Source organism: Equus caballus, chromosome 1 (genome assembly GCF_041296265.1).
Source record: "Equus caballus isolate H_3958 breed thoroughbred chromosome 1, TB-T2T, whole genome shotgun sequence".
NCBI lineage: Eukaryota > Metazoa > Chordata > Mammalia > Perissodactyla > Equidae > Equus > Equus caballus.
In genome coordinates, this window is record NC_091684.1 from 42,420,076 (window position 1) to 42,441,017 (window position 20,942).

At 36.2% G+C, this 20,942-nt stretch overlaps 1 protein-coding gene across 4 annotated transcripts in view; it reads right to left on the reverse strand.

Annotated features, from left to right (window-relative positions):
• Window positions 1–20,942, reverse strand: part of A1CF (APOBEC1 complementation factor) — an 81,579-nt gene that overhangs the window by 40,312 nt on the left and 20,325 nt on the right. For 2 of the 4 annotated variants that reach the window (XM_070225045.1, XM_014733382.3), the window contains exons 2-3: window positions 15,032–15,175; window positions 424–558 (exon numbers count right to left, since the gene is read on the reverse strand). In XM_070225045.1, coding sequence (XP_070081146.1) covers window positions 424–558; window positions 15,032–15,130 — 234 coding nt within the window. In that variant the 5' untranslated portion in view covers window positions 15,131–15,175. The remainder of the gene's footprint in view (window positions 1–423; window positions 559–15,031; window positions 15,176–20,942) is intronic. The other 2 variants (XM_070225058.1, XM_070225050.1) reach the window with 1 other exon arrangement.

Sequence of the window (20,942 nt, forward strand, 5' to 3'; positions counted from 1 at the left end):
ACTAACGAAACACTGGGCCGCCTGCAGCAGAGCGCGTGAACTTAACCACTTGGCCACGGGGCCAGCCCCAACAATATCTTATTTTAGACAGGTTGTTGTAGCGATATTTTAGATTGATAAACACATTAAGTTGCCAGTGAGATGGCTATGCCACTGGAAATTTGGGATCAAAATATAAATTTGGAAGTCATCAGCAATAGTAGTTTAAGCTGTCACTAACAGGAGAAGGAACTGAGTCAAAGCAGTGATAATAAGGGGGCAGTCGTTAACAGCTACGGAGGTTTTAACTTTGTCCATGACTGGGGAATGACAATTGGAAAAGAAACCATCATGGACGAAGAAGAATGGAGAGTGAAAGCAAAGTGAAGAAAGCAGTACTTTTCCCTTGAAAGATGAGAAAATTTATATTAAATTTGGACTCACTTTTTCACATAATGGTATAAGTTCATCCTCAAAAAGGTCTCGAGGAAGTTTTCCGATAAAAATTTCACAGCCCCTTTCTGGAGGTGCAGCGTCCCAACCAGGTGGAGGGCCACCATATTTTCTCTGTCCATTTTCCTGTAAATCCAGTGTGGATTGTATGGAGGAGAGAAGAGAACAATACAATCTTCAGTTTGAGTTCTTCGATTATTTTCAAAATCATTTCGTAATAAGGAACATATTTATCATTGACAAGTAATAGTAGTGAACTGGTCAGAGGATAAAAATCAGTCTCTTCTATGTGAATTTTAATACCATGCTCTGTGCTTCAGTGACGTGCTCGAGATAAGAACTGTGAAAACTTGTAAAGTGCTAGAAAAATACAAGGGGCTAATATTATTTTTTGTTGCTGTTCAAATTCACCAATGCCTAATCATCAAAGTATCTCTCCATAATTGAATCCTGGGCTCTGATTTGACATTGGAGTCTAGGTGGTGTGGTGGTAAGGGTTCTGGAGCTGGACTGCTTGGCTCCTTTACTCGCTAGCTGCGGGGCTTGGGCAAATGACAACTTCTCAGAACCTCGGTTTTCCCATATACAAAGTGGGGATAATATCAACTTTTGATTAAAGGAGATAATGCATCAAATATGAATGGCAGAGGTCTTGGCATGTGATACATACTCAATAGTTATTAATTCTCTTCTTGCCTCCCTGGATTTAGGCTATTTCAAGTGCCAAACAAGGCAATGTGAGCCCCTAAATTGAAACAGTATGAAGATTAACATTGGAAGGAGTGGACTGGATGATTTTGAAGGTAGCTCATAAGGGACTTAAATCTATTTTCAAAGCGGACAAGATGGTGAGAGGTGTTTGTTAATGTTGGATCTCTTTGTGGAGAACAATGCTGTTCTCAGTCCAAATAAAATTAGCTTCTATTTTTTTTTCCATGTCCTAACAAACCCTTGGTAAATTCAATGTCCTTTTGGGGAGGAGTAACACTGGTGTTTTTCTGCAGTGCTATCTTTATTTTTCTAGAGGTTAAAGACCTAAAAGTAACTTTAGGGGCCCCAAAGTGAAGTACAGGCCTAATCCACCACTGCTGATCTGAAACAGCTCATTTGCTGCAGAAGGGTAAATTTACTCTCCGTTTACACCTAGCCAGAGCTCTTTGTCATTTTACATTATTATGACTTTTGGAGAAAGGAAAACATAAGGCACCAAATATCAGTATTCATTACTAGCTTCTACAACTAATTCTTTAAAAAGCTTTATGCTATAAAATGATACATATTGTTGAAAAAAACATAGTAATACATAAGGCGAAAAGAAAAATTCCCCAATATGTCACCCTACCCATCTGTAGAAGTAGTTACTGTTAATTTGGCCTGCCTTTCCAAATATTTTTTTCTATATATTTTTAAAAGACGTATGTTAGTTGTTTAAAGACATTGTTTTGTATGATAGTTGTTTATTGTTTAAAATCAAAGTAAAGCAGCCTCTAGTTTCACTGTTAAATCTTTACTTATACCAACTTGATTGGTATGTCTAATTTCCATTTATTTTATAGGTGTTAGCACAAAGACTTTATGGATCACAGAACTTAAATGATATCTGTGATTGTGATCACTTTTTTATTCCTAATAATTTACATCATGTTGCTTTAAATTAAAAAAAAAGATGTCAAATGGGTGTTCTACCTTCCCTTGATTACTTTTTGCTTCAAACAACTGGGTGCTTTTTATTTTACTAAATATTTGCCTCAAGAGTTCCTGTATATTTTTTCCCTCTTTTATATTCTTGAGGATATCCAGCAGCAAAACTTTGGTATTGCTGAGAAATCTGAGAAATGAAATGTTTTTCACTTATAGAAAAAAACAAGAATTCAGTGAGCTATATATCTCAACCAAGAATTTCCTAAAAAAATATGAATTTTTTATTTTCAGAGACATATTAAAAGTTTTACTTATTTCCTTATTTTTTAAGAGATACCTAAAGTACTTACTATGTGTCAGATACTGCTCTAATCCTCAAACAATGTCATGGGTTAAGGACTATTACTATTCCCATTTTACAGAAGATACTGAAACCCAGAGAAATTAAGTGATTTGCTGAGGTTAAGTGGTTGGGAAGTGGAGAAGTCAAGATGTGAACACAGGCAGTCCGGTGTCAGAGTCCATCAGCTTGATCCCAACATTTCACCTTCTTATATGGACGCCTAATTGCTTATAACAGGTCCATACATTTAAATACTTTCTTATGAAAAAATCTATCATGACATTAAATTGCAAACTCTCTGCTACATTTAAAATCCTTTCCAATTTCCAATCATTTTATTACACACATTTTTTGGGAGAACATAAATCTGTTGCTTACAGAGAGGCATATTCTATTGCCAAACTACAATCTACCTCCTTGGGCCAACTCTCACCATTTGTTGATGATGATCTCTCTGAGGCCATTTCTCAATATCTTAAATGTCCAGAGCTATACTATTCAATGGATTATTGGGATAAATTCAGTATAAATTTGACAGTATTTTCACTCTTTAGGTTGAGGAAACTAAACTTTTATCCCCTAATAGCAAAGTGGCTGTTCTAGAATTTCTAATTTGACAAGCTTTGTCTGACAGTTTGAAAATAAATAGGCAACCAGCAGGCTGACCTTTTTTATTTTCCCTTCAACTTTCTTTCTATAAAGGCTAAAAATGTCACCAAGATATTTTGTGCATGTCATGTGTATAGGAGGATTCATCTGCTTATGAACCAAAATGATTGGGCAGGAAAGCCTGTTAATTGCCTTTCTGTGGGTTTCTATAAACACTTGACATAAATTCCCCAAGGATGTTTTCTGGGATCACAAAGAGTCTGACTAGTTCAGAGATGCCACGATATTCATGGGCTAGGGGAGATTTGCTCTCTGAACCGCCCACTGGGCTTGGAATGCACCAGTGGTAGAAGTCCAGGCCAATTTTAAGACAGGCACTGGGCGTTAGTCATGGGGTTAGAATAGCTGTTCACTGCTCAGAAAGGACAGTTAGGAGCTGGATTGCTGGTATTTTAAACACTATTTTTAGAGTTGAGGAGTTTAAAATAGTTAAAGCCCAGCTGTAACTGCTCTTTCCCGTCCTGGCTGATGTCCTTCTCATGGGATGCATTCCCCCCAGCAGCACAAATGTATTAATAGTTTAGAGAGAAAGAATACTCGTTTTTGTTGTCCATGAGAGAATGTTCATTAAACTCTGGGAACTTTCATTTTTCTAAGCGAATACTTGGAAACCGTTTACTCTCTGTAGTCAACATGAATAGGTGCAAACCTTCAACTATGTAAATTAAAAATTGAGGACCTAATTCTAACTATAAACTCAGTGGCTTTAATTTAAATATTGGACTGAACCTACCAGTAAATCAGTTTATGCCTCAAGAGTATTTGGGAGTTCCTTCTGTCCAGATATTTTAAGCCTTTCATGATGGAACCATAGAGTCTTTAGGAAATTATGTATACCATCTTCTTGATCTTGGACAAAACCACTCAACCTTTAATAAAAGATTCTAAGCAATAAATCCTAGCTTAAAGGTCAAATGGACTGAGCTTATTTCGGCCACCTGACATCTGATCTTTTTATACATCTGGGGAATCTGAGCAAAACTGCCTTTTCCTACAGGAGTTAAAAATGCCAGATACTTGCTTTTCCAGCTTCCCTTGCAGCTGAGACAGTCATAGTTACAATAAAGTAAAATTGAATTCTGGCACAGAAATTGTGATGGTGCAAACTTTAGTGCTGAGCACTCCATGATGCTGGATGCATTTTCTTATCTTTCCAGATTTGTGATGTGGTTTTGGGTTTCATTCCTAAAAGCTTAATCTTAAAATCTTCTCAAATCCAAAGTTTCTGTAAACCACTACCTTTTTAATAAACTTCTTTTCTGCTTAATCAGCCAGAGTTGACACTCTTACTTGCGCATGATAGTAACAGCAGCAAAAACAACAGCTACAACAGCTAACCCTAACTGAGTCAGGCACTCTGCTAAGTGCTTTACATGCATGCACTCATTTAATCTTCTCAACAAAGCTATGAGGATGAGACTATTACTTTCATTTTATAGATGAGAAACCCACGGTGCAGAATGTGTCTGAAGTCATGCAAGCAGTAAGTGACAAAGACAAAATTTGAGTCCTGAGTCCGTGCTTGTAGTCATGACATTATTTTCCGCTGGTTTTTATATGTTAACCCAATATGCTCATTTTACAGATGAGTAAACTGAGTCCAAAGATATTAAGTGACTTACCTAAAGTCACACTGGTTTAACTTATTGCAGAAAACACTAAACTAAAGGTCCTATGATTCTCAGTCTGTTGAACTTCTTGGCATGTATACCGTTCAACAGTCATGGTGACTTTTCTTCTCAGGCTTACCAGCCTCATAATTCTGCATGTTGTGTGTTATACCTACTTTCTTGTTCATCTTCACCAAACATGGAGACCAGATGGTTTGTTTTCTCTCTAAGTGAGCCCATTCTTAAACCAGAAGGACATTAATTAGTGAACCCTCATTCAGTCTATTTTTTTTCTTCCTGAGTAGTAATTTCAATTCCTTTAATGGTTCTTTGGAAATTTTCTATTCTAAATCTGTAATCATCTTTGTGGCTCTCTTTGGTCCTTTGTTTTTTCTCGCCAGGCGGGAAGAAATTGTGTACATTCCCTTACTAAACTTCTTTCAGATGGCCTCCTACTCATTTCCAATTGACTAGGTTTGTATTTATTTCTGCTCCTGTTCTCTAGGTGCTGGACAAATTTACCCTTGCTTGGTGGCATTTCTAGCCTTCACAAGCACACCAGTCACCAGGGCCATACCCAGAACAGTGGTTTTATGCCCAAACCCCTGTGGATTTCTCTCACAGTTGATGCTGATACATCAAGAACATCTCTCTGGACTGTGTCTATTACAGTTCAGGAGTTAATACCATATTTGCCCAGTTATTGATTTGTGAGATTGAATAAAAGTATTTATTAGACATTATTTTTATTACTGTCCACCTATGTACCACTTATATATCGCATAAGGAGAGGGATACATATCTCAAATCTAAAGGGCTTTAAATAAGATGCACGAAAAGGATCCTCTTAGATGTGATTGTATCTTTGGTTTGTTTATGACATTTGTGTTGCCTGAGGACAACAGACAGTGCTTTAGGAAGAATTCATTTTGTTAATTCTATATAAAAGATAATAATCTGTGTTCTATATAGTTTGTTCACCTTCACGTCTCTTTAAGATCAGTGACTTCATGTCAGTAAAGTCTATTTTAGGCTGATAATTTTTAGAAAGTAGAATTTGATTTATATACTGTGGAAGTTGGCATTACCCTTATTAGCTATATTTTTTTTACAATCCTTACGAGGCATATGCCATATGAATGCCAAGTATTTTCTAAAAAGAGAGCAATAGCAATTGTGATATAAAGACTGAATAAATGGGATGTTGAAATTTGTAGAACTGTGGAACTGCAGTTAGAAACGAAGAGAGAAAAAGCTAGAGCACGACCATAATATGCAGATATAAATACAGCTTTATCACCATACAGTCCGGGGTTTCTGACAATGTGCTGTGCGAGATGATATTAGGTACTTTATAGGCCAATGTTTTATTTTAAGTTTATGCATTTTATTGTACATTAGAAAAAATATAACTTTTACAAATGCAAAACCTGTGGATTTTCCACTTACCTAAGTGAGAAAGAATTTACTTTTAAAATTAACTTGCATAGAAATAGTGAGTTGATTTAATGAATTCTAAATAAATAATATTATTGGTGGCATGCATTTATGGCAAAAATCATGAAGAAAGATAGCTTTTGGCTCTTGAAAATTTGTTTCACTCTCCACAAAGCCCTCACACTTGATCTTAAAAAAATGTATAGTATAGTTCTTCCATGAAACTGACTTTTAGCAAGTTATGAATCATGTTTCTGTTTTACTTTGGAAGGCTATTGCCTAGGAAAATATTCCTAATTTAATTTCAAGTTATTAGTTGGCTTTTTATGGAGGCAGAACTAATTTCTGTTATCAAATGATATTTTAATAATGTCACCTTTTAAGATTTTCCTTTTACTTTTAAGGATTATATGTGGCAAACCACTGTTTAAGAATTCAGCATCTCAATATTTAGAGTATTTAAAAGCAAACAAGCTTTTAGAATAACTTGTATTTTGTAACCCTTTTGAAAAATGTTTTTGGTGAATTCATGGGAATATTAAATTAAAGAATACCCTTACGCAAAATTAGAAATCAAAAAATATTTTTCTTTGAGTATGTATGTTTGTTTCTGCATAAAAGAACAAGTAAAACGCCAAGTCATTTCTAAGACGCTCTGTTCACATTTTGCAACAAAGTGACACAGGATAATGGACAGCAAAGCAGAGATTTACTTTTTATGAGACAAGGATTTGCTGTGTTCATGCTCACTCTGGCTCTAGGCGTGTGTCGTGACAAAGTGCTCCAGTCTACAAGAACCTCTAAATTCCATCCACGAAATAACTAGGTGAAAGCTTTGGTGACTCTTTTACCCATTTTGGGCTTTTATCCTTTTGGAATGTAATTTATTCAATAGACCCATCAACTTTTTATTTACTTATAGATACAATTTGCCTTTGTGAATTGACTAATATTATTGCAGTTGACGATCCGATTAAATTATATAAAGCTGTCCAAGCGTGATCAAAGACATTTGTCCATGTGTAGGTAAAGAACATTTAGTTTGAGTAATTGCTCTCCTGTTCTTCCCTAGTTCAACACATGCCAAGGTGAATTCCATCAAATGCATTTGTTTTTAAGTGAGAAACATAAATTTTATACAGTGAGAAATTTTATATAGTCATTATTCTCCTTGCCAGACTCCTATGAATTTTAATTTCTGACAAACTGAGAGACTTGGGAAGGCACTAAATCTATCTTGACTAAATTCTTCATGTATAAAGAATATGACTAGGTGATTGCAAAGATCTTGTGAGGGTGTTAGGATGCTTGTGAAAGAGAGGCTGACTTTGACACCGTATTTAAATGTGGAAAAATGTTCCCAGCGTGCATAGATGCACCTCATAATGATAAGCTTTTAGATTCTGAAGATAAGGAGTCATTTATTTTTGGTTGCTGATCAGGATTAAACAAACAGGCAACGATCTAAAAAATGCTGAAGTTGCCTACAAGTAAAGTCCAAAGTCCAAAGGAGCTGCTCATTCTTCTGTGTATTTGAATCACGAAGTTCACATCAATTTTTAAGCTGAGAAAATGGAAAACTTCATGTGTTTCTAGTTTAAGGGAAAGCACTCTAAAACATAATTTGCAAAGATTTTGAACCTTATATTGGAGATCTCATAAATAACCAACTCTCCATTAGGCTATTTGAGGAGAAATTCATTGCTGTTTGAAAATAACTTCTGGTTTGCATTTCTATTTCCTGGGATGCTGAAGTTCCCATCATATGTCAGGCACACACTTTTTCCACATAAGGAGCCACAGAACTGTTCCTTCATTTGGAGTCTTCCACACCATGCTATGGCATTTCTGGCTAATAGAAGCAAAGCTTCTTATTAGCTTTCAAATAAAGTTGGCCTGTGGGTGGCTGGGGTGATAAGCTTAGGGAAACGCATGCCTATGACGATCTGCTGGTCCCATCCTGTTCTCACGGTTCGTGCTACCTATTTAAAGAGTTAGTATTCGTGCACTTCGTGATGGACATAAGTCCTGGGATAGCAGGAACGTGAGCAGGTGGTGAGAATAGGCAATGGAAGAAAAAGTAGGACCCAGGAGCTATATTTTACCATGAAGTCAAATTCCTATTTCTGTCTCTAGGGTTTTTGTGTGGTGATTGGAAAAGAATGTCAATGTCACAGTATTCTTCCATCTACTTCTCGCTGAGCTTGTCAAGATGAAGCCAATTGTAAACACTGAGAGCCTCAGTTACTTATTTTTATTGCATTATTTGTAGAAAAAAATTTGCAATTTGAGAAGTAGCCAAGTAAAATTACTAAAGTACATTATCCCAAATGAGAGAGAGAGGGGAGTTAACTTAATTTGGGGCACCCTTAGAAGAGGGAATTGTCCTAATCAGATTTATGTTGATCTAGCAACATCCTCTGTACCTTATAGCTTGTACATATTTGTTGAGGAATTGAACAAATTAGAATTAAAATATGTGGTTGCATTGAAACTCTATGTAAGAGAACATGCATAGAAGGCAAAGTTTGAGGGGTGGGAATTAAAGACTGTTTTGTTCCTAGTTTGAGGGAATTGTTCCCAGGAAACCAGGCTGATGGCTGATTAAAAGAGGAAGAGAAGGATTATTTCTCTTATCTGCTGTAATTTTGCTGGATCTTTGAAATTAAGATACACTTATGTATTCATTGCTCAAATGCGTTGTGCATTGTACAAGTATTTTGGTTAAGTAGCGATAGGGAATTTTCTTTTAAACCTGTGGATTAGTTTCTAACATACAGTACTAGATAAAGGATTAGAGTTCAAGTCAGCAAACTTTTTCTGTAAAAGGTCAGGTAGTTGATATTTTAGGCTTTTTAAAAAACAGCCCTTTAAAAATGTGAAAATCATTCATAGCCTGCAATCATGACAAAAAACAGGCTGTAGGCACATTTGAGTCATGGGTCTTGGTTTGCTGACCTCTGGCTGATGACTCTCCTGAACTGTGTAACTCTGGGGCTTGTTTTCTAACTGCAAAATGAAAGCGTTGGACTATATTGGTATTAAATTTAAGCATATAAAGAATTAGAAAGAAGCCTAATGAACCCTGGCACCTATCATTCAGCTTTAATAATGAAGTCTTCTCCATGAAATTTTCTCAATTTTTCTCTTCTAACTGAATGCTTCTTATAATTTTTTCCACTTTATGAGATTTTTCCTTATATAAAAATAATCCATGTTCATTATAGGAAATTTGGAAGCTAAAGAAGAGCATCAAGCAAGAAAAAAATGACCCTAATCAGAGATTGCATTTTATTATTTTCCAATATTTTTTATTGTGTGTGAATAATTTCTTATTATTCACATGCAAGATATACAGTTTTGCATTCTGATTTTCAACTAAATATTAAAATTTGGACATTTCTCCATGCGTTTCTTTGAAATTATAGTTTTACACTACTACATAGTTTGGAAATACGAGTGATCATATTTTATGTGGCCAGTAATATTTTATTGGGCATTTAGGATATGTTTAATTTTTAAACATTATAAATTCCACTGTGATGAATGTCCTTACGTGTAAATACTTGTCCTCATTCTTTAGGTCAAAGAGTATGGCCAGTTTTAAGTCTCTCTACAGAAAGGTAGCAAGCACAACTATACCTCTCGTTTAATGCAGTCTTACGTTGTCATTTTTAGTTTTGGATAAATTAATGTCCATCGCAACTACTTTATACGTGTTTTAGGTCAGCTGCTATGTCTTCTGCCTCTATAATGCCAAGGTCTAACACTAGCGCATTGTGTTCAAGAACAGGACTAAGGAAACAAACAGAAAAACTAAAAAAACTTCTTTATGTTTACGAAGGGCAACTATTGGATTAAGAAAGCAATGGGACTATTATACCTCATTAATATTTATTGTGTTGTAGAGATTTTTAGAACATAGAGTAATTGGGCAAACAGTACTAGTACACACCATATTTTAAGTCATTTAAAAATAATGTGTGATAAGTATCTTGAATGTACTTTTAAAAAATATTCAGACTACTTGAGGGCGATCTTTATTAAATATATTTTTAGCTTTAGTGGTAGTAGAAGTAAAATTGATGCAAACTACCCCACGTTGGTTGGAAAGTTTTCTGAAAATGCTCATCTATGAAAATGTATTTTCCTGGTTTTAAGGAGAAAATTCCAGATGCATCACGTCACAGAGTTTATGACCAACATCATTAATGCATTCTTGAGGAAAAGATCATCATCATGTGATATTTTTCTTTGACTCTCAAAGAAATATATGCTAGTTTTAGAAAATCTGGGAATTACAGTTAAGAGTGAAAAAGTAGGGGAAAAAAGCACCACATATAATTCCATTGCCGGGAGACAAAGACTGTTCACAAGTCAACATTGTAACATACTTACTTTCAAAATATCTATGTGGAAATATAGTTGAAAGTTTAACATTACATGATTTTTATCAATAATATTTATTGAATGTCTATCATATGCAGGGTACTGCATTGTTTCTTTTATTCTCTGAATTACTTTAATAAAATTTTCAGCTATCAATATCAAAGATATCCAATTATAGAAAAATGATATCATAGAGTAGATTTTGAAACCCTCACAAGCATGTATTCTTGCATCAGTTGCGATATAAACGACTGGCTCACGTTATTAAGTAACCTGCAAAATTCTACTTTTGATAACTTTATTTGTCCTGCTGCTGATAAGAGAGCACAAATTAGTGGCCCTCTGCTTTTTGAATTCTTGTTTTACAAGTGTTTAACATTTAATATCAAAGACTGCAGAGATATAACAAAAGTAAAACCATCAAACCCTAACTTAGCAATCACCTTAAAATTTTAAATTATCATGTTATGGGGATGCTCCTTGAATTGTATTAAGATGTTTCTTTAGCTTCCTTTTTATAGAGAGATTTTTTTAAAAAACTAAACCTGATGTTGTCCTCTTTTTTTGATAATAATATTTTCTCTAATCTAGAATAGAAGACTGAGGTATTGAGAATGTTAAAGAATTTTCCCTAAGTTGTTGCAAAGAGTTGGAAGCTGTGTCTCAATACATATTTGTCTTTTCGGACTAATGCTGACCAATGACTAGATTGAGCAAATTCTAGAATCCTAAAATCATGACTAATAGAGTGGGGATAAGATCTAGTCAATTTTCTGGATATAAAGACTGAGAGCAGTTAAGGGATTTGTTCAAGATCATACAACTTGAATTGGTAGACGTTGGGTTAAGTTGCACGTCACTGATTTGAAGTCTTGGGTGCTTTTCTGTACTTTGCAGCCAAAATGGGGAAGGATTTTCCAGTTCATTCAAAATGATTGAATCAAGTCTTGTATGTATTTACATCTCGATTAGTGGCTTTAGATCTAGATAACTAGGTTTTAGAATAGGTTTCTACATTATTGGAGAATTTCTGATCCAATAGTCATTTTGTTAACAAATAAATATTATTTAAAGTAAATCATGTTACAATGTTCAGGCTCAATAAAATAGTTTTTTATGCCCTGGCATGCTAATCTCTAAAATTGGCATCTTAGAGATAACGTCATAACCACGCTTAGTTCTGGAAATCATGCTATAAATTTTGCCTAATAGCAGTGGAATTATAGTTTATAAATCTTGGGCAGGATATTTAACCTCCTTGTGCCTTGTTTTCTTTATCTGGAAATTGGGGATGATCATTGTAGCTACCTCATAGTGTTATTGTGAGGATTAAATGAATTAATATATACAATGCATTAAGATCTAAGTGCCCAATAAATGTTTACTATTGTTTTGTTATTATTGTCATTGTTATGAACTTATGATCTAAATCATCATTATTAACATTTTCTGAATATAAGTGAATATGTAAGTTCAAAGTAATATGCAGATTGACCATATCTTTTTAGGGATATTTTATTTGAAAACATTTTAAATTGTAGAGGTAAAATAGCCCTTTTGGGCTTTTTTTTCTCTATAATGCAAATATTTTTAAATCATAGCATTAAGTTTGTAAAATTATCTCCACTGCCATTTGAGTCTTTTTAAAAAATATTATTTGCAAACTTTTTACATAGCTTTAATAATAACATGCTATAATTTTTTGTCCTGAAGAATTTTTTAAATGATTACGTAATTACTGAACACTATTTCATTTGCACCAGGATTTTAAGATGGATGAGATTATTTTAGCCACCGGTTTGGATATGAAACCAAGTCACTGGACCACCAAGCAGGACAAGGAGGTAGCAGGAAATTAATTGTTTTATGTTCTTGACTTGAACACCCCTTCTCACTTCCCATCCCTGAGTTTAGAAAAGAGATTGGAGAGTTTCAGAGGATTTTTTGGAGTTCATGCAGGATATTTGGAGACCATTACTGGGGTGTTGTGAATCCTAGTTCCTCCTAAGTGGAAGGATTTGGGAGGTGCCTCTCAGTTTATATAAAGCGGGGGAGAGGAGTAGTAAGGAAAGCATTCAGAGAGTTTGATGTGCATTCCCTGTGTTTGGGAAGCCACTAGGCTGGTGGGTCCACAGCACTCCTGAAATATCTAATGGTGAGCGATGGTTTGGCATGCTGCTTTGATGTTGGTCAGAAGGAAAGGTGAGTCGGAGAATTGGTGTCTCAGGGAACTAGAGTCTGACCATGTGTAGGAATCAGGGGTTATTGTCCATCTTCTCCAAGAGGGCTACTTGGAGTGTCAAAAAGAGTTCCGCATGAGGAGACTGAGGCCCAGAGAAGCGGCCAGCCAGAGGAGAGTGTAGCCAGGTGAGAGATACCCAGCAATAGAATTAAGGATGTCTCTGACGATCCTACAAAGTATCCCATGAGCTTTATATACCTGCCTGGCCCAGAGAGCCCAATGCCAGTATCAGTCAAGTAAAAACTTCCCTGTGCCTTTATTCCTCCCTTCTGGTTCCACTCTGAGACAGTAATTATAGTTGGCAAACTGGCATATGAAACTATGCTTCTGAAGAATCACCCTCCACCCTGACATCCTTGGGGAAGGAAAATAGCTAAAACTTTGAAAGAATTTGAGTTTTTATTATACGGGACTAGACATATTAATTATTTAGTGGAGGATCTTTTATTTTCTGAAAGTTACCAGAAACATCATGAGACTTGCCGTGAATTTCATCTGGGGGAAAACGAAGAACCAGTGTCCAGACGAAAATTAAATGAAAAATTTATATTGTTGTAGGATTATTTCTCATAAAGTTCTGCTTGTTGAAAGTAATGATTACCTATTCATAGTTTACTTAATAATTTCCTTACTTTTATACATTTAGGTTTGTGATATTGAGATATTATAAATAATGTCAAACTAGACATGTTTATATATATTAATATATTTCTATCATTATATTTTGGACTATTAGAGATTTTTTTCCAGAAGGCGGACAACTTTATATATATAAATATTGACAAATTGCTTTTCAAAAGAGTTTAAGTGCCTTCCACTCCCACTGTCTTTGTGTGAATGTTTCAGATACTAAGAAGTTAAAAAGAAAAAAAAACTGATTGAAAGACGCTTTTGATTTTTTATAACATTTATGAAAGTGTTGATTACAAAAGGAAAGGAAAACCTCTTTTCAGCTAACTGTACCTGAGCAGATGTCAAAAAATGTTATTATTCTAAGTGACTCTGTTCACACACTGCATAGAATTTTCTCTATGGATTATAAAATTGCCCTTCATGGGGTAAAGAGCTGCATAAAAATTTTTCAGTCAGTCATTTATTTTGAAGCATATTAAATTTGGAGGTGAAAAAATTTAAAAGTTTATTAATGATCGTAGAATAGTTTGACTTTTAAGTATTAAAAAACTAACAATATTTTAGTGTGTCCCTTGACTTAAATTAAACTTTAAAAAAATCTACCATGAAATAATAGTTTCTGAAATCTTAAAAAAGCCTAAATAAATACTCTTCACTAGATTGAAAAATTAGAAATAACTTTGAGCATTATGTTATCTCTAACAAAGCATGCCATGACTTATAAGATTAGTCGAAAACTAAATGTAGTACATTTTGAAACAATCTGACAAAGAAACAGGTAATAAAAGAACACTGTTGCATATTTTATTTTTATCCACATATGACATTTGTATTCATAATAGCACACAGATTTGGGTAAGTTGGAAGAGTACGTGGGTGAAAGACAATAGCTGAGAATTAAAATACTTTGCCTTACTGTAAAAAGAGCGACATTATTTCTTCAAATAAGATAATTTATATGTCTAATACAAATTTGCTTTTTAATGTATCATAAGCTTTCTAAAGGAGGTTATCATAAAGATAATAATAATATACAAGTAATTCTTAACAAGCAGCATCTATAAATAGACAGTTTTAGGATTTTTTTCTTTCTTCCTTTTCAAAAATACTGAACATGGAGAGAAATTATAAATCCTAAACTGTTGGGTAGGTATTTTGAGAAACATCCTGAAATAGCTAGGCTGACCAAATGGCTGATCCTGTATCTAGAAGTCTTCCTACATCTGTAGTGTCTATCTGGAAACTAAGGCTAGTTCCTGGATAGTTTGTTCTCTGCTGATTCTTGAAAGACTAGCCTGGGTCTACTTCACAGACAGCTTTGGGTAGTAAATTCCAGTTGCCCTTTTGTATACTTAAATGGCCTTTCAAAACTGCAATAGTCTCTATGACTGTGGACACTGATTCTGCTTTCAAATGATGAGTTAAGGTTGAGTTGACAACCCAGAGTAGAAAGAACGTTACCTGCAGGGTCACCTACAAAACTAAAATGATGCAACTTCCTTTCTCCCTGGAAAGTAACATCCATCTGGAGTTATATGACTGCCTGCTCACATTTTGCATCTTACGGCCATTAATATTCCCACCATTCTGTGAAGCCAGTGGTGGGGCTCAGCAGATGTCAGAAGAAGTTCCTACCTGGACCAAGCTATATCCTGTGCGCTGGACCAGTGCGCGGAGGGCTGCTTCCTTCTGGGTGCCGCTCAATCCATCCCCGGATTTGTGATTTGATTCCATTGAGAGTGATTATCAGCAAAAAATCAGGTTAATTAGGGTTGCTCACTGAAACCAAATTTAAGATAAATTAAGTAAATTACTGCTGCCAGGTCCAAACTTGTGCTTTTCATGAAGGACATCTTTAGGAAACATTCTCTATAAATGAGTCGTTCAGGTTAGAGCAACTAACAGCCACACACAAAAAAGGCCAGTTAATATCCTCATTGCAAAAGAGTTTGTAAAAAATGTACAATTTTAGGTAAAGTCTAGACATCAAAAACGAATAATACCCCTTCTCCAATTAGAACGCAGATCAGTAATTCTCAATTCAATTATCACAGAATGTCACCAAATGCTCAAAAACAAATTGGCTCTTGTCAATTAAAAGAATATTCAAAATGGTCCTTGCAGATGTGGGAAGGGGGCCCTGTTACTAAATCAAATCAGCTAGGATAAAGTATCAAAATCCTGAGAGATTTCATTTAGCTATTCTATGTGTTACCTGAGGCGTTTACCTACTTATTCTCCAAAGATCAGTTTCTAAAACAGAGCGCGCTGGTGTTGGATACACAGAAGTCATCATGCAAACTACTCTGTGTAATAAAAATGTCACATGGGTTTTAACGAAACAAGAACAATGCATCCTTTTGAGTGGTGTTGGAAGGGCCTACTACCACCTGGGTCATATACCCCACGGACCACTCACCACAGGACATGAAGCCCTTTGTAAAAATCTAAGAAATTATGAAAGGGTTACATATGTCCGTGTTTATGTATGTAAATATGAATATGCAATTTCAACATTTTATTATCTATACTTTGTATTTGGGAACGTGATTTGAACCCCATTCTAAACGTGATGGTTGCTCCCATCCACAAGTTCCCCCACAAGGATATGGCCATGCTGAAGTTTCCAGGAACAGTGGTGTGAGGCCCTGGAGTTGCTCCTGTACGTAGGGGTCCTACACTGACCTGCTGGGTGAGAGTGTGAGTGGCTCAATGGAGGTTCTTTGCTGATTCTCTGCTGCTCACTGTGCTCTGCCAACCAAGACGGAGGAAATGTGTTTCATGATGATTTGAACCATGAGCGAATCTAACGTATTTGACTATAGGTCCTTTTAAAAATTTTCTGTGCTGTGCATTGAGATTTTCTATCCTGATTTTGGTTGTAATTTAAAGATTCAGAATGAATGGACCATTAATAATAAAGGAAACTGGGCCAAAAAATTGGGTGACCAAAAAAAAGTGAGACTGAGGTGATCGTTTCAGTAAAAGGCAGCTTCCAAGTATTATTAAAGTAATAGAATAAAAAAAGTCCCCAGGCTAATAGATGAGGATCATTTAGAAAGTAATATTTTCAAAATATTTTAGAAAGCCAAAGGAAAAGAGTATGAGATTCCAGAGAATGTCCATTAGCTGTTACAGGGACAGACCAATTTCATGCTCTGCATAAGCATGGTCATTTTACCCCTGACTTTTCTAATAATTCTTGCTTACTTCTGACCCAGGCCAATTCAGTATCACTCATTCATTCTCTCAAGAAGTATTTAGCTAGCGTTGTCCGTATGCCGGCTCTACCTCCTGCCGCCATTTGGGCATTGTATTCTATGGGCAGTAGGCTAACTCCGTTAAGATGCCAGTGTGTGTGTGTGTGTGTGTACTTTGCAAAAGGCAGTGATTTAAAAAAAATCCTAACTTTGTATTTTGGCTAAGACAAATTAGAAAGTGTCTTTTTGATAGTGGTGATTTGATATAGGTGCAGTAATCCAGGCTGGGACATGTAGCTTTACTGACACACTTATCGTGTAAATCCTCTTCTTATGGATACTACAACATAGGAGTGAAATGAGACCTGCTTTCAGTTTATAATCCTAGTCTGATGGTGAATACAGTCATAGGAATCTCTATGAAGCAATATAAATCCTCATAAAAAAATAAAACAATATAGGCATTTTGAAGATTTACAAAGAAAATGAGCCTTTAAGACAAAGTCTAACTCTTGAATTTTTCCCCAATTTTATTAAACTTGTCTTTTTGTGGGGACACTCTCAGTTCTCCCATAGTGCTGAGTTTAACCTGCACGAGCAGGGAGGCCACAGAGGGACTGAGGTCCAATGAGGTTAGTCATGTGTGTCTTACAGATGTTTAAAAGCAAAGTCTATTGTCCTTGCCAAGTTGTAGATTTGCTCTTTGCGGAACTTCATCTTTTCCATCAAAAGTTTATTTACAAAATCTACCTTTAGTTTTGGTTAATAATTAGTAAAGGTGATGAAAGATATTTTGACATTAGAAAGGTCTTTTGGTCACTTAGAGGTTCACTCTGAAATTATTGAGAAAATCTATATAACGTGTCGATATAGTGTCAAGTCATTGGAAATCAGGACATGGAAATAAACTTGAGAATTTGCCACAAGAGACACTTCATCTTCTAGGTTTATTTCTCAAAAACAACCCCCTCTTCCAATGTTGACCTAATCTAAGAGGTGAACTTGAATCCCAGATAAATATTTTTTTAGGCAAGTCAAACTTTTGTTAAAAAAAAAAGCTGGTCAATTTGAAAGAGAGGTTTTGCAATACATTTTCTAATTTAGCACCTTGTAAATTCTTCAGCTGTGAGACTACCGCATTTTGAAAGAGTAGCTCCCAATGTAATTTATTGAGGCAATAGAATTCAAAACCTGTATATAGCAGGCATTAATGCCTTTGGAGACAGAGGAAAGTACTTGGGAATGTTTACCACTTATTCATTCAAAAATTATTTACTGAGTACCTACTATCATCCAAGAATGTTTTTTGTTTTTGAGACACTGTTTTGAGGCTATAGCAGAGAATGAAACAAACCCCTCTCCCCAAAAAATCTCATGGAGTTTTATAGTGAGTGAGAGAGACAATAAACAAGACAAATAAGTAAAATATACAGTGTGCATATGATAATTTCTGAGGAGAAAAAAATAAAGAATGGAAGAGGAATATGAAGTGTGTGTATGGGGGGGATGAAATTTTAGATAGTGTGGTCCTGATGGAGTGAGTCTGGGGAGAGATCTTGGCAACGCATTTGGAGGAGAGCATTCCAAGCAGAGGGCCTGGCAAGCTGAGGTGGGAGCTTGTTGATGGAACAACGAGGAGGCCTTTGTGGAGAGGAGGGAGCTGAGTAAATGAGGAGAGAAGTTGGGAGTTGGGGTCAGAGAGATAATGGCAGACCAGATCATGTAGGATCTCGTAGGTCACAGTAAGGACTTTAGCTTTTGCACTGAGATGTGAAGCCAGAGATAGACAAGATTTTACTTATGTTTTAACAGGATCACTCCAACTGTTGAGAATACATTGAAGGGAGTAGGGCAGGGCTTGGCCCGAGGTGAAGCAAAGGAGGTAAGTAATGCAAACACAGGGTCTGGTCCTGTTTTTACTTAAAATTTTGCTATCTTAAATTACGGATTTTTTTTGCATTGATTTTGATTTTTTTTTAAATATTGCATTAAAATATCATTTGTCTGGATTACTGAGTTTTTTGATGCCCTTACATTTTGCATTCAAGGCAAATGCCTCACTGTGTTGGTAGGGGGGGTCAAGGGGAGAAGCAGGGAGAGTAGTTAGAAACCATTGCAACATCTAGGCAAGAGACACTAGTGGCTCAGACTAGAGTAGTGATAGTGGGGATGGTGAAAAGTGGTTGAATCTTGGGTATATTTTACAGATGAATTGGATGTGTTGTGAGAAAAAATGAGGAGTCAAGGATGACATCCATTTTTTGGCCTGGGCAACTAAGAGTAGAATTGCCACTAACTGAGATGGGGAGCAGCAAGTTTGTGGAGGATAAGCAGGAGGTCGGTTGTCGGCTTGTTGATTTTGAGATACCCATTAGATAGCCATGTAGAGAGGCTGAGTGGACAGTTAGATATATGAGTCTGAAGTTTATAGGAGAGTTCAAGGCAGGAGATATCAATTTTGAAGGTATCTGCATAGAGATGATAGTTTAAACTGTGAGATTGGCTGAGAACATCCAGGGACTGAGTATAAAAAACAGGTCCAAGGACTGATCTCTGGGGCACTCCAGCTTTTGGAAGTCAGGGAGACAAGAAGGAACTAGCAAAGGAGAATGAGATGGAGAAGCCAGAAAGGTAGGAGGAGAACCAGGTAAGTGAGGTGGATTGGAAGCCAAGTAAAGAAAAAATTTTGAGAACAAGTGAGTGAGTGGGGGTGCCAAGTCCTGCTAAGTCGAGTAAGATGAAGCCTGAATAGGAACGCAGACACTGGAGCTAGACTTCCTGGGTTCAGATCCTCATACTGTCTCTTACTGTATTCCCTGGGGAAGTTCCTTAACCTCTTGGTGTCTCAGAATCTTCAGCTGAGAAAGTGATAGTATTTCTCTCAAGGTCATTGTATTACATGAGTAAATACATTGAGGGAGCTTTGGAAGAGTTCCTGCCATATATTAAGTGCTAGATTAATGCTAGGCACAGATATATAAAATATAGAAAGGAGAAAGAAAAAGGCAGTATATAACCAAGAACCTCAACTTATCAATTCTGTGATTCTGCAGTAAGAAATTCCACAGGTTCATGGAACAGCACTGTTACCTAGATGACAATGGCTGAGAGAAGAAAGGGACAGAGAAATGGAAGTGGATGGAGAAAGGTTACAGGCAGTATTACAGCGAAGAATCATGGACCCCCTCCCCACCAAGCATCAGTTTCCTCAATTGTGAATTGAGGTAGCAAGCAGGCTGTGAATGATGCTGTTTTGAAGACAAAATGAGCAAACACCCGTGAAGTGTTTAGTTTAGGTCTAGCATACAGCAAGCACTACAAGATGGCTTACTGTTACTGCTAACAACTCATGTTGGAGGAAAGAAGCAGAGTGGAGGAATAGCAGTGATTCCAGAGGGGCCCTGCTGGAGATGACAGCACCTCCTTGTATAATTTTCTTTCCCTACCTTCTTCTTTGTATTCATTCTGAAAATGGGGTGAAGGAGGGGCTAATAATAAGAAAAACTAGGGATCTCCTCTAGCTCTGCCAACTTTCATTAAAGTGCAATCAATGTCTCCCCATCCTCTTAGACAGTGTTTTTTTCTTGGCAAAGAAATACTTTGTTCAAATGTATATTCACCACCAAATTTGTTACAGAAAATGAAAAATTTTCCCCTCTTTTCTTCCTCTGCCTCCATCTCAGTGGAAATTCTCTAAGCCTCAGTTTCCTTCATATACAATTAGGATAATAATCGTTCCTACTTCATAGGTTTGTTTTGAGGATTAAATTTGAAAACAGTTCAAATACTTAAGGTGGTTTCTGGCATTTAATAACTGCCCAATAAGTTATGTTATTTTCATTATTGTTATACTTAATCTCTAAGAGCAAAGGGTAGAATTTCAAAACCAATTGCAGGCAGGATAAAGTCCCAAGTCCTTAGTAAGATACATTGTTTCTTTGGGACTAGATTCTAGATTTCCCTTCCAATGCCATTCACATATCCTGCCGCTGGGAATTACTGTCTTCTTATACTTCTGGGCTCTCTGCTTGAAATGTCCTTCCCTTCTTTCCCCTTTTCTCATCTCCCCACCTCACTACATTGACCCTATTGATCCTTCCAGGCCTGATTGAAATATTGTCTGTGTTTTGATGGCCTCTGTGTTAACATGGAGTGCCACCTCCTCAACGCTTTCCAGAAAGCCTGTACATCCCTGTATTGTTGCACAGGTACTGTAATTATTTGCTTACACAACTATCTTTCTCACTATACTGTGAACTTCCTGAGTGTAGGGACTATGTTGTGTTCATTTTTGATTGCCTGGAAGGCTTAGCCTGGCACTATGCTAAGCACTTAATAAATGGAAC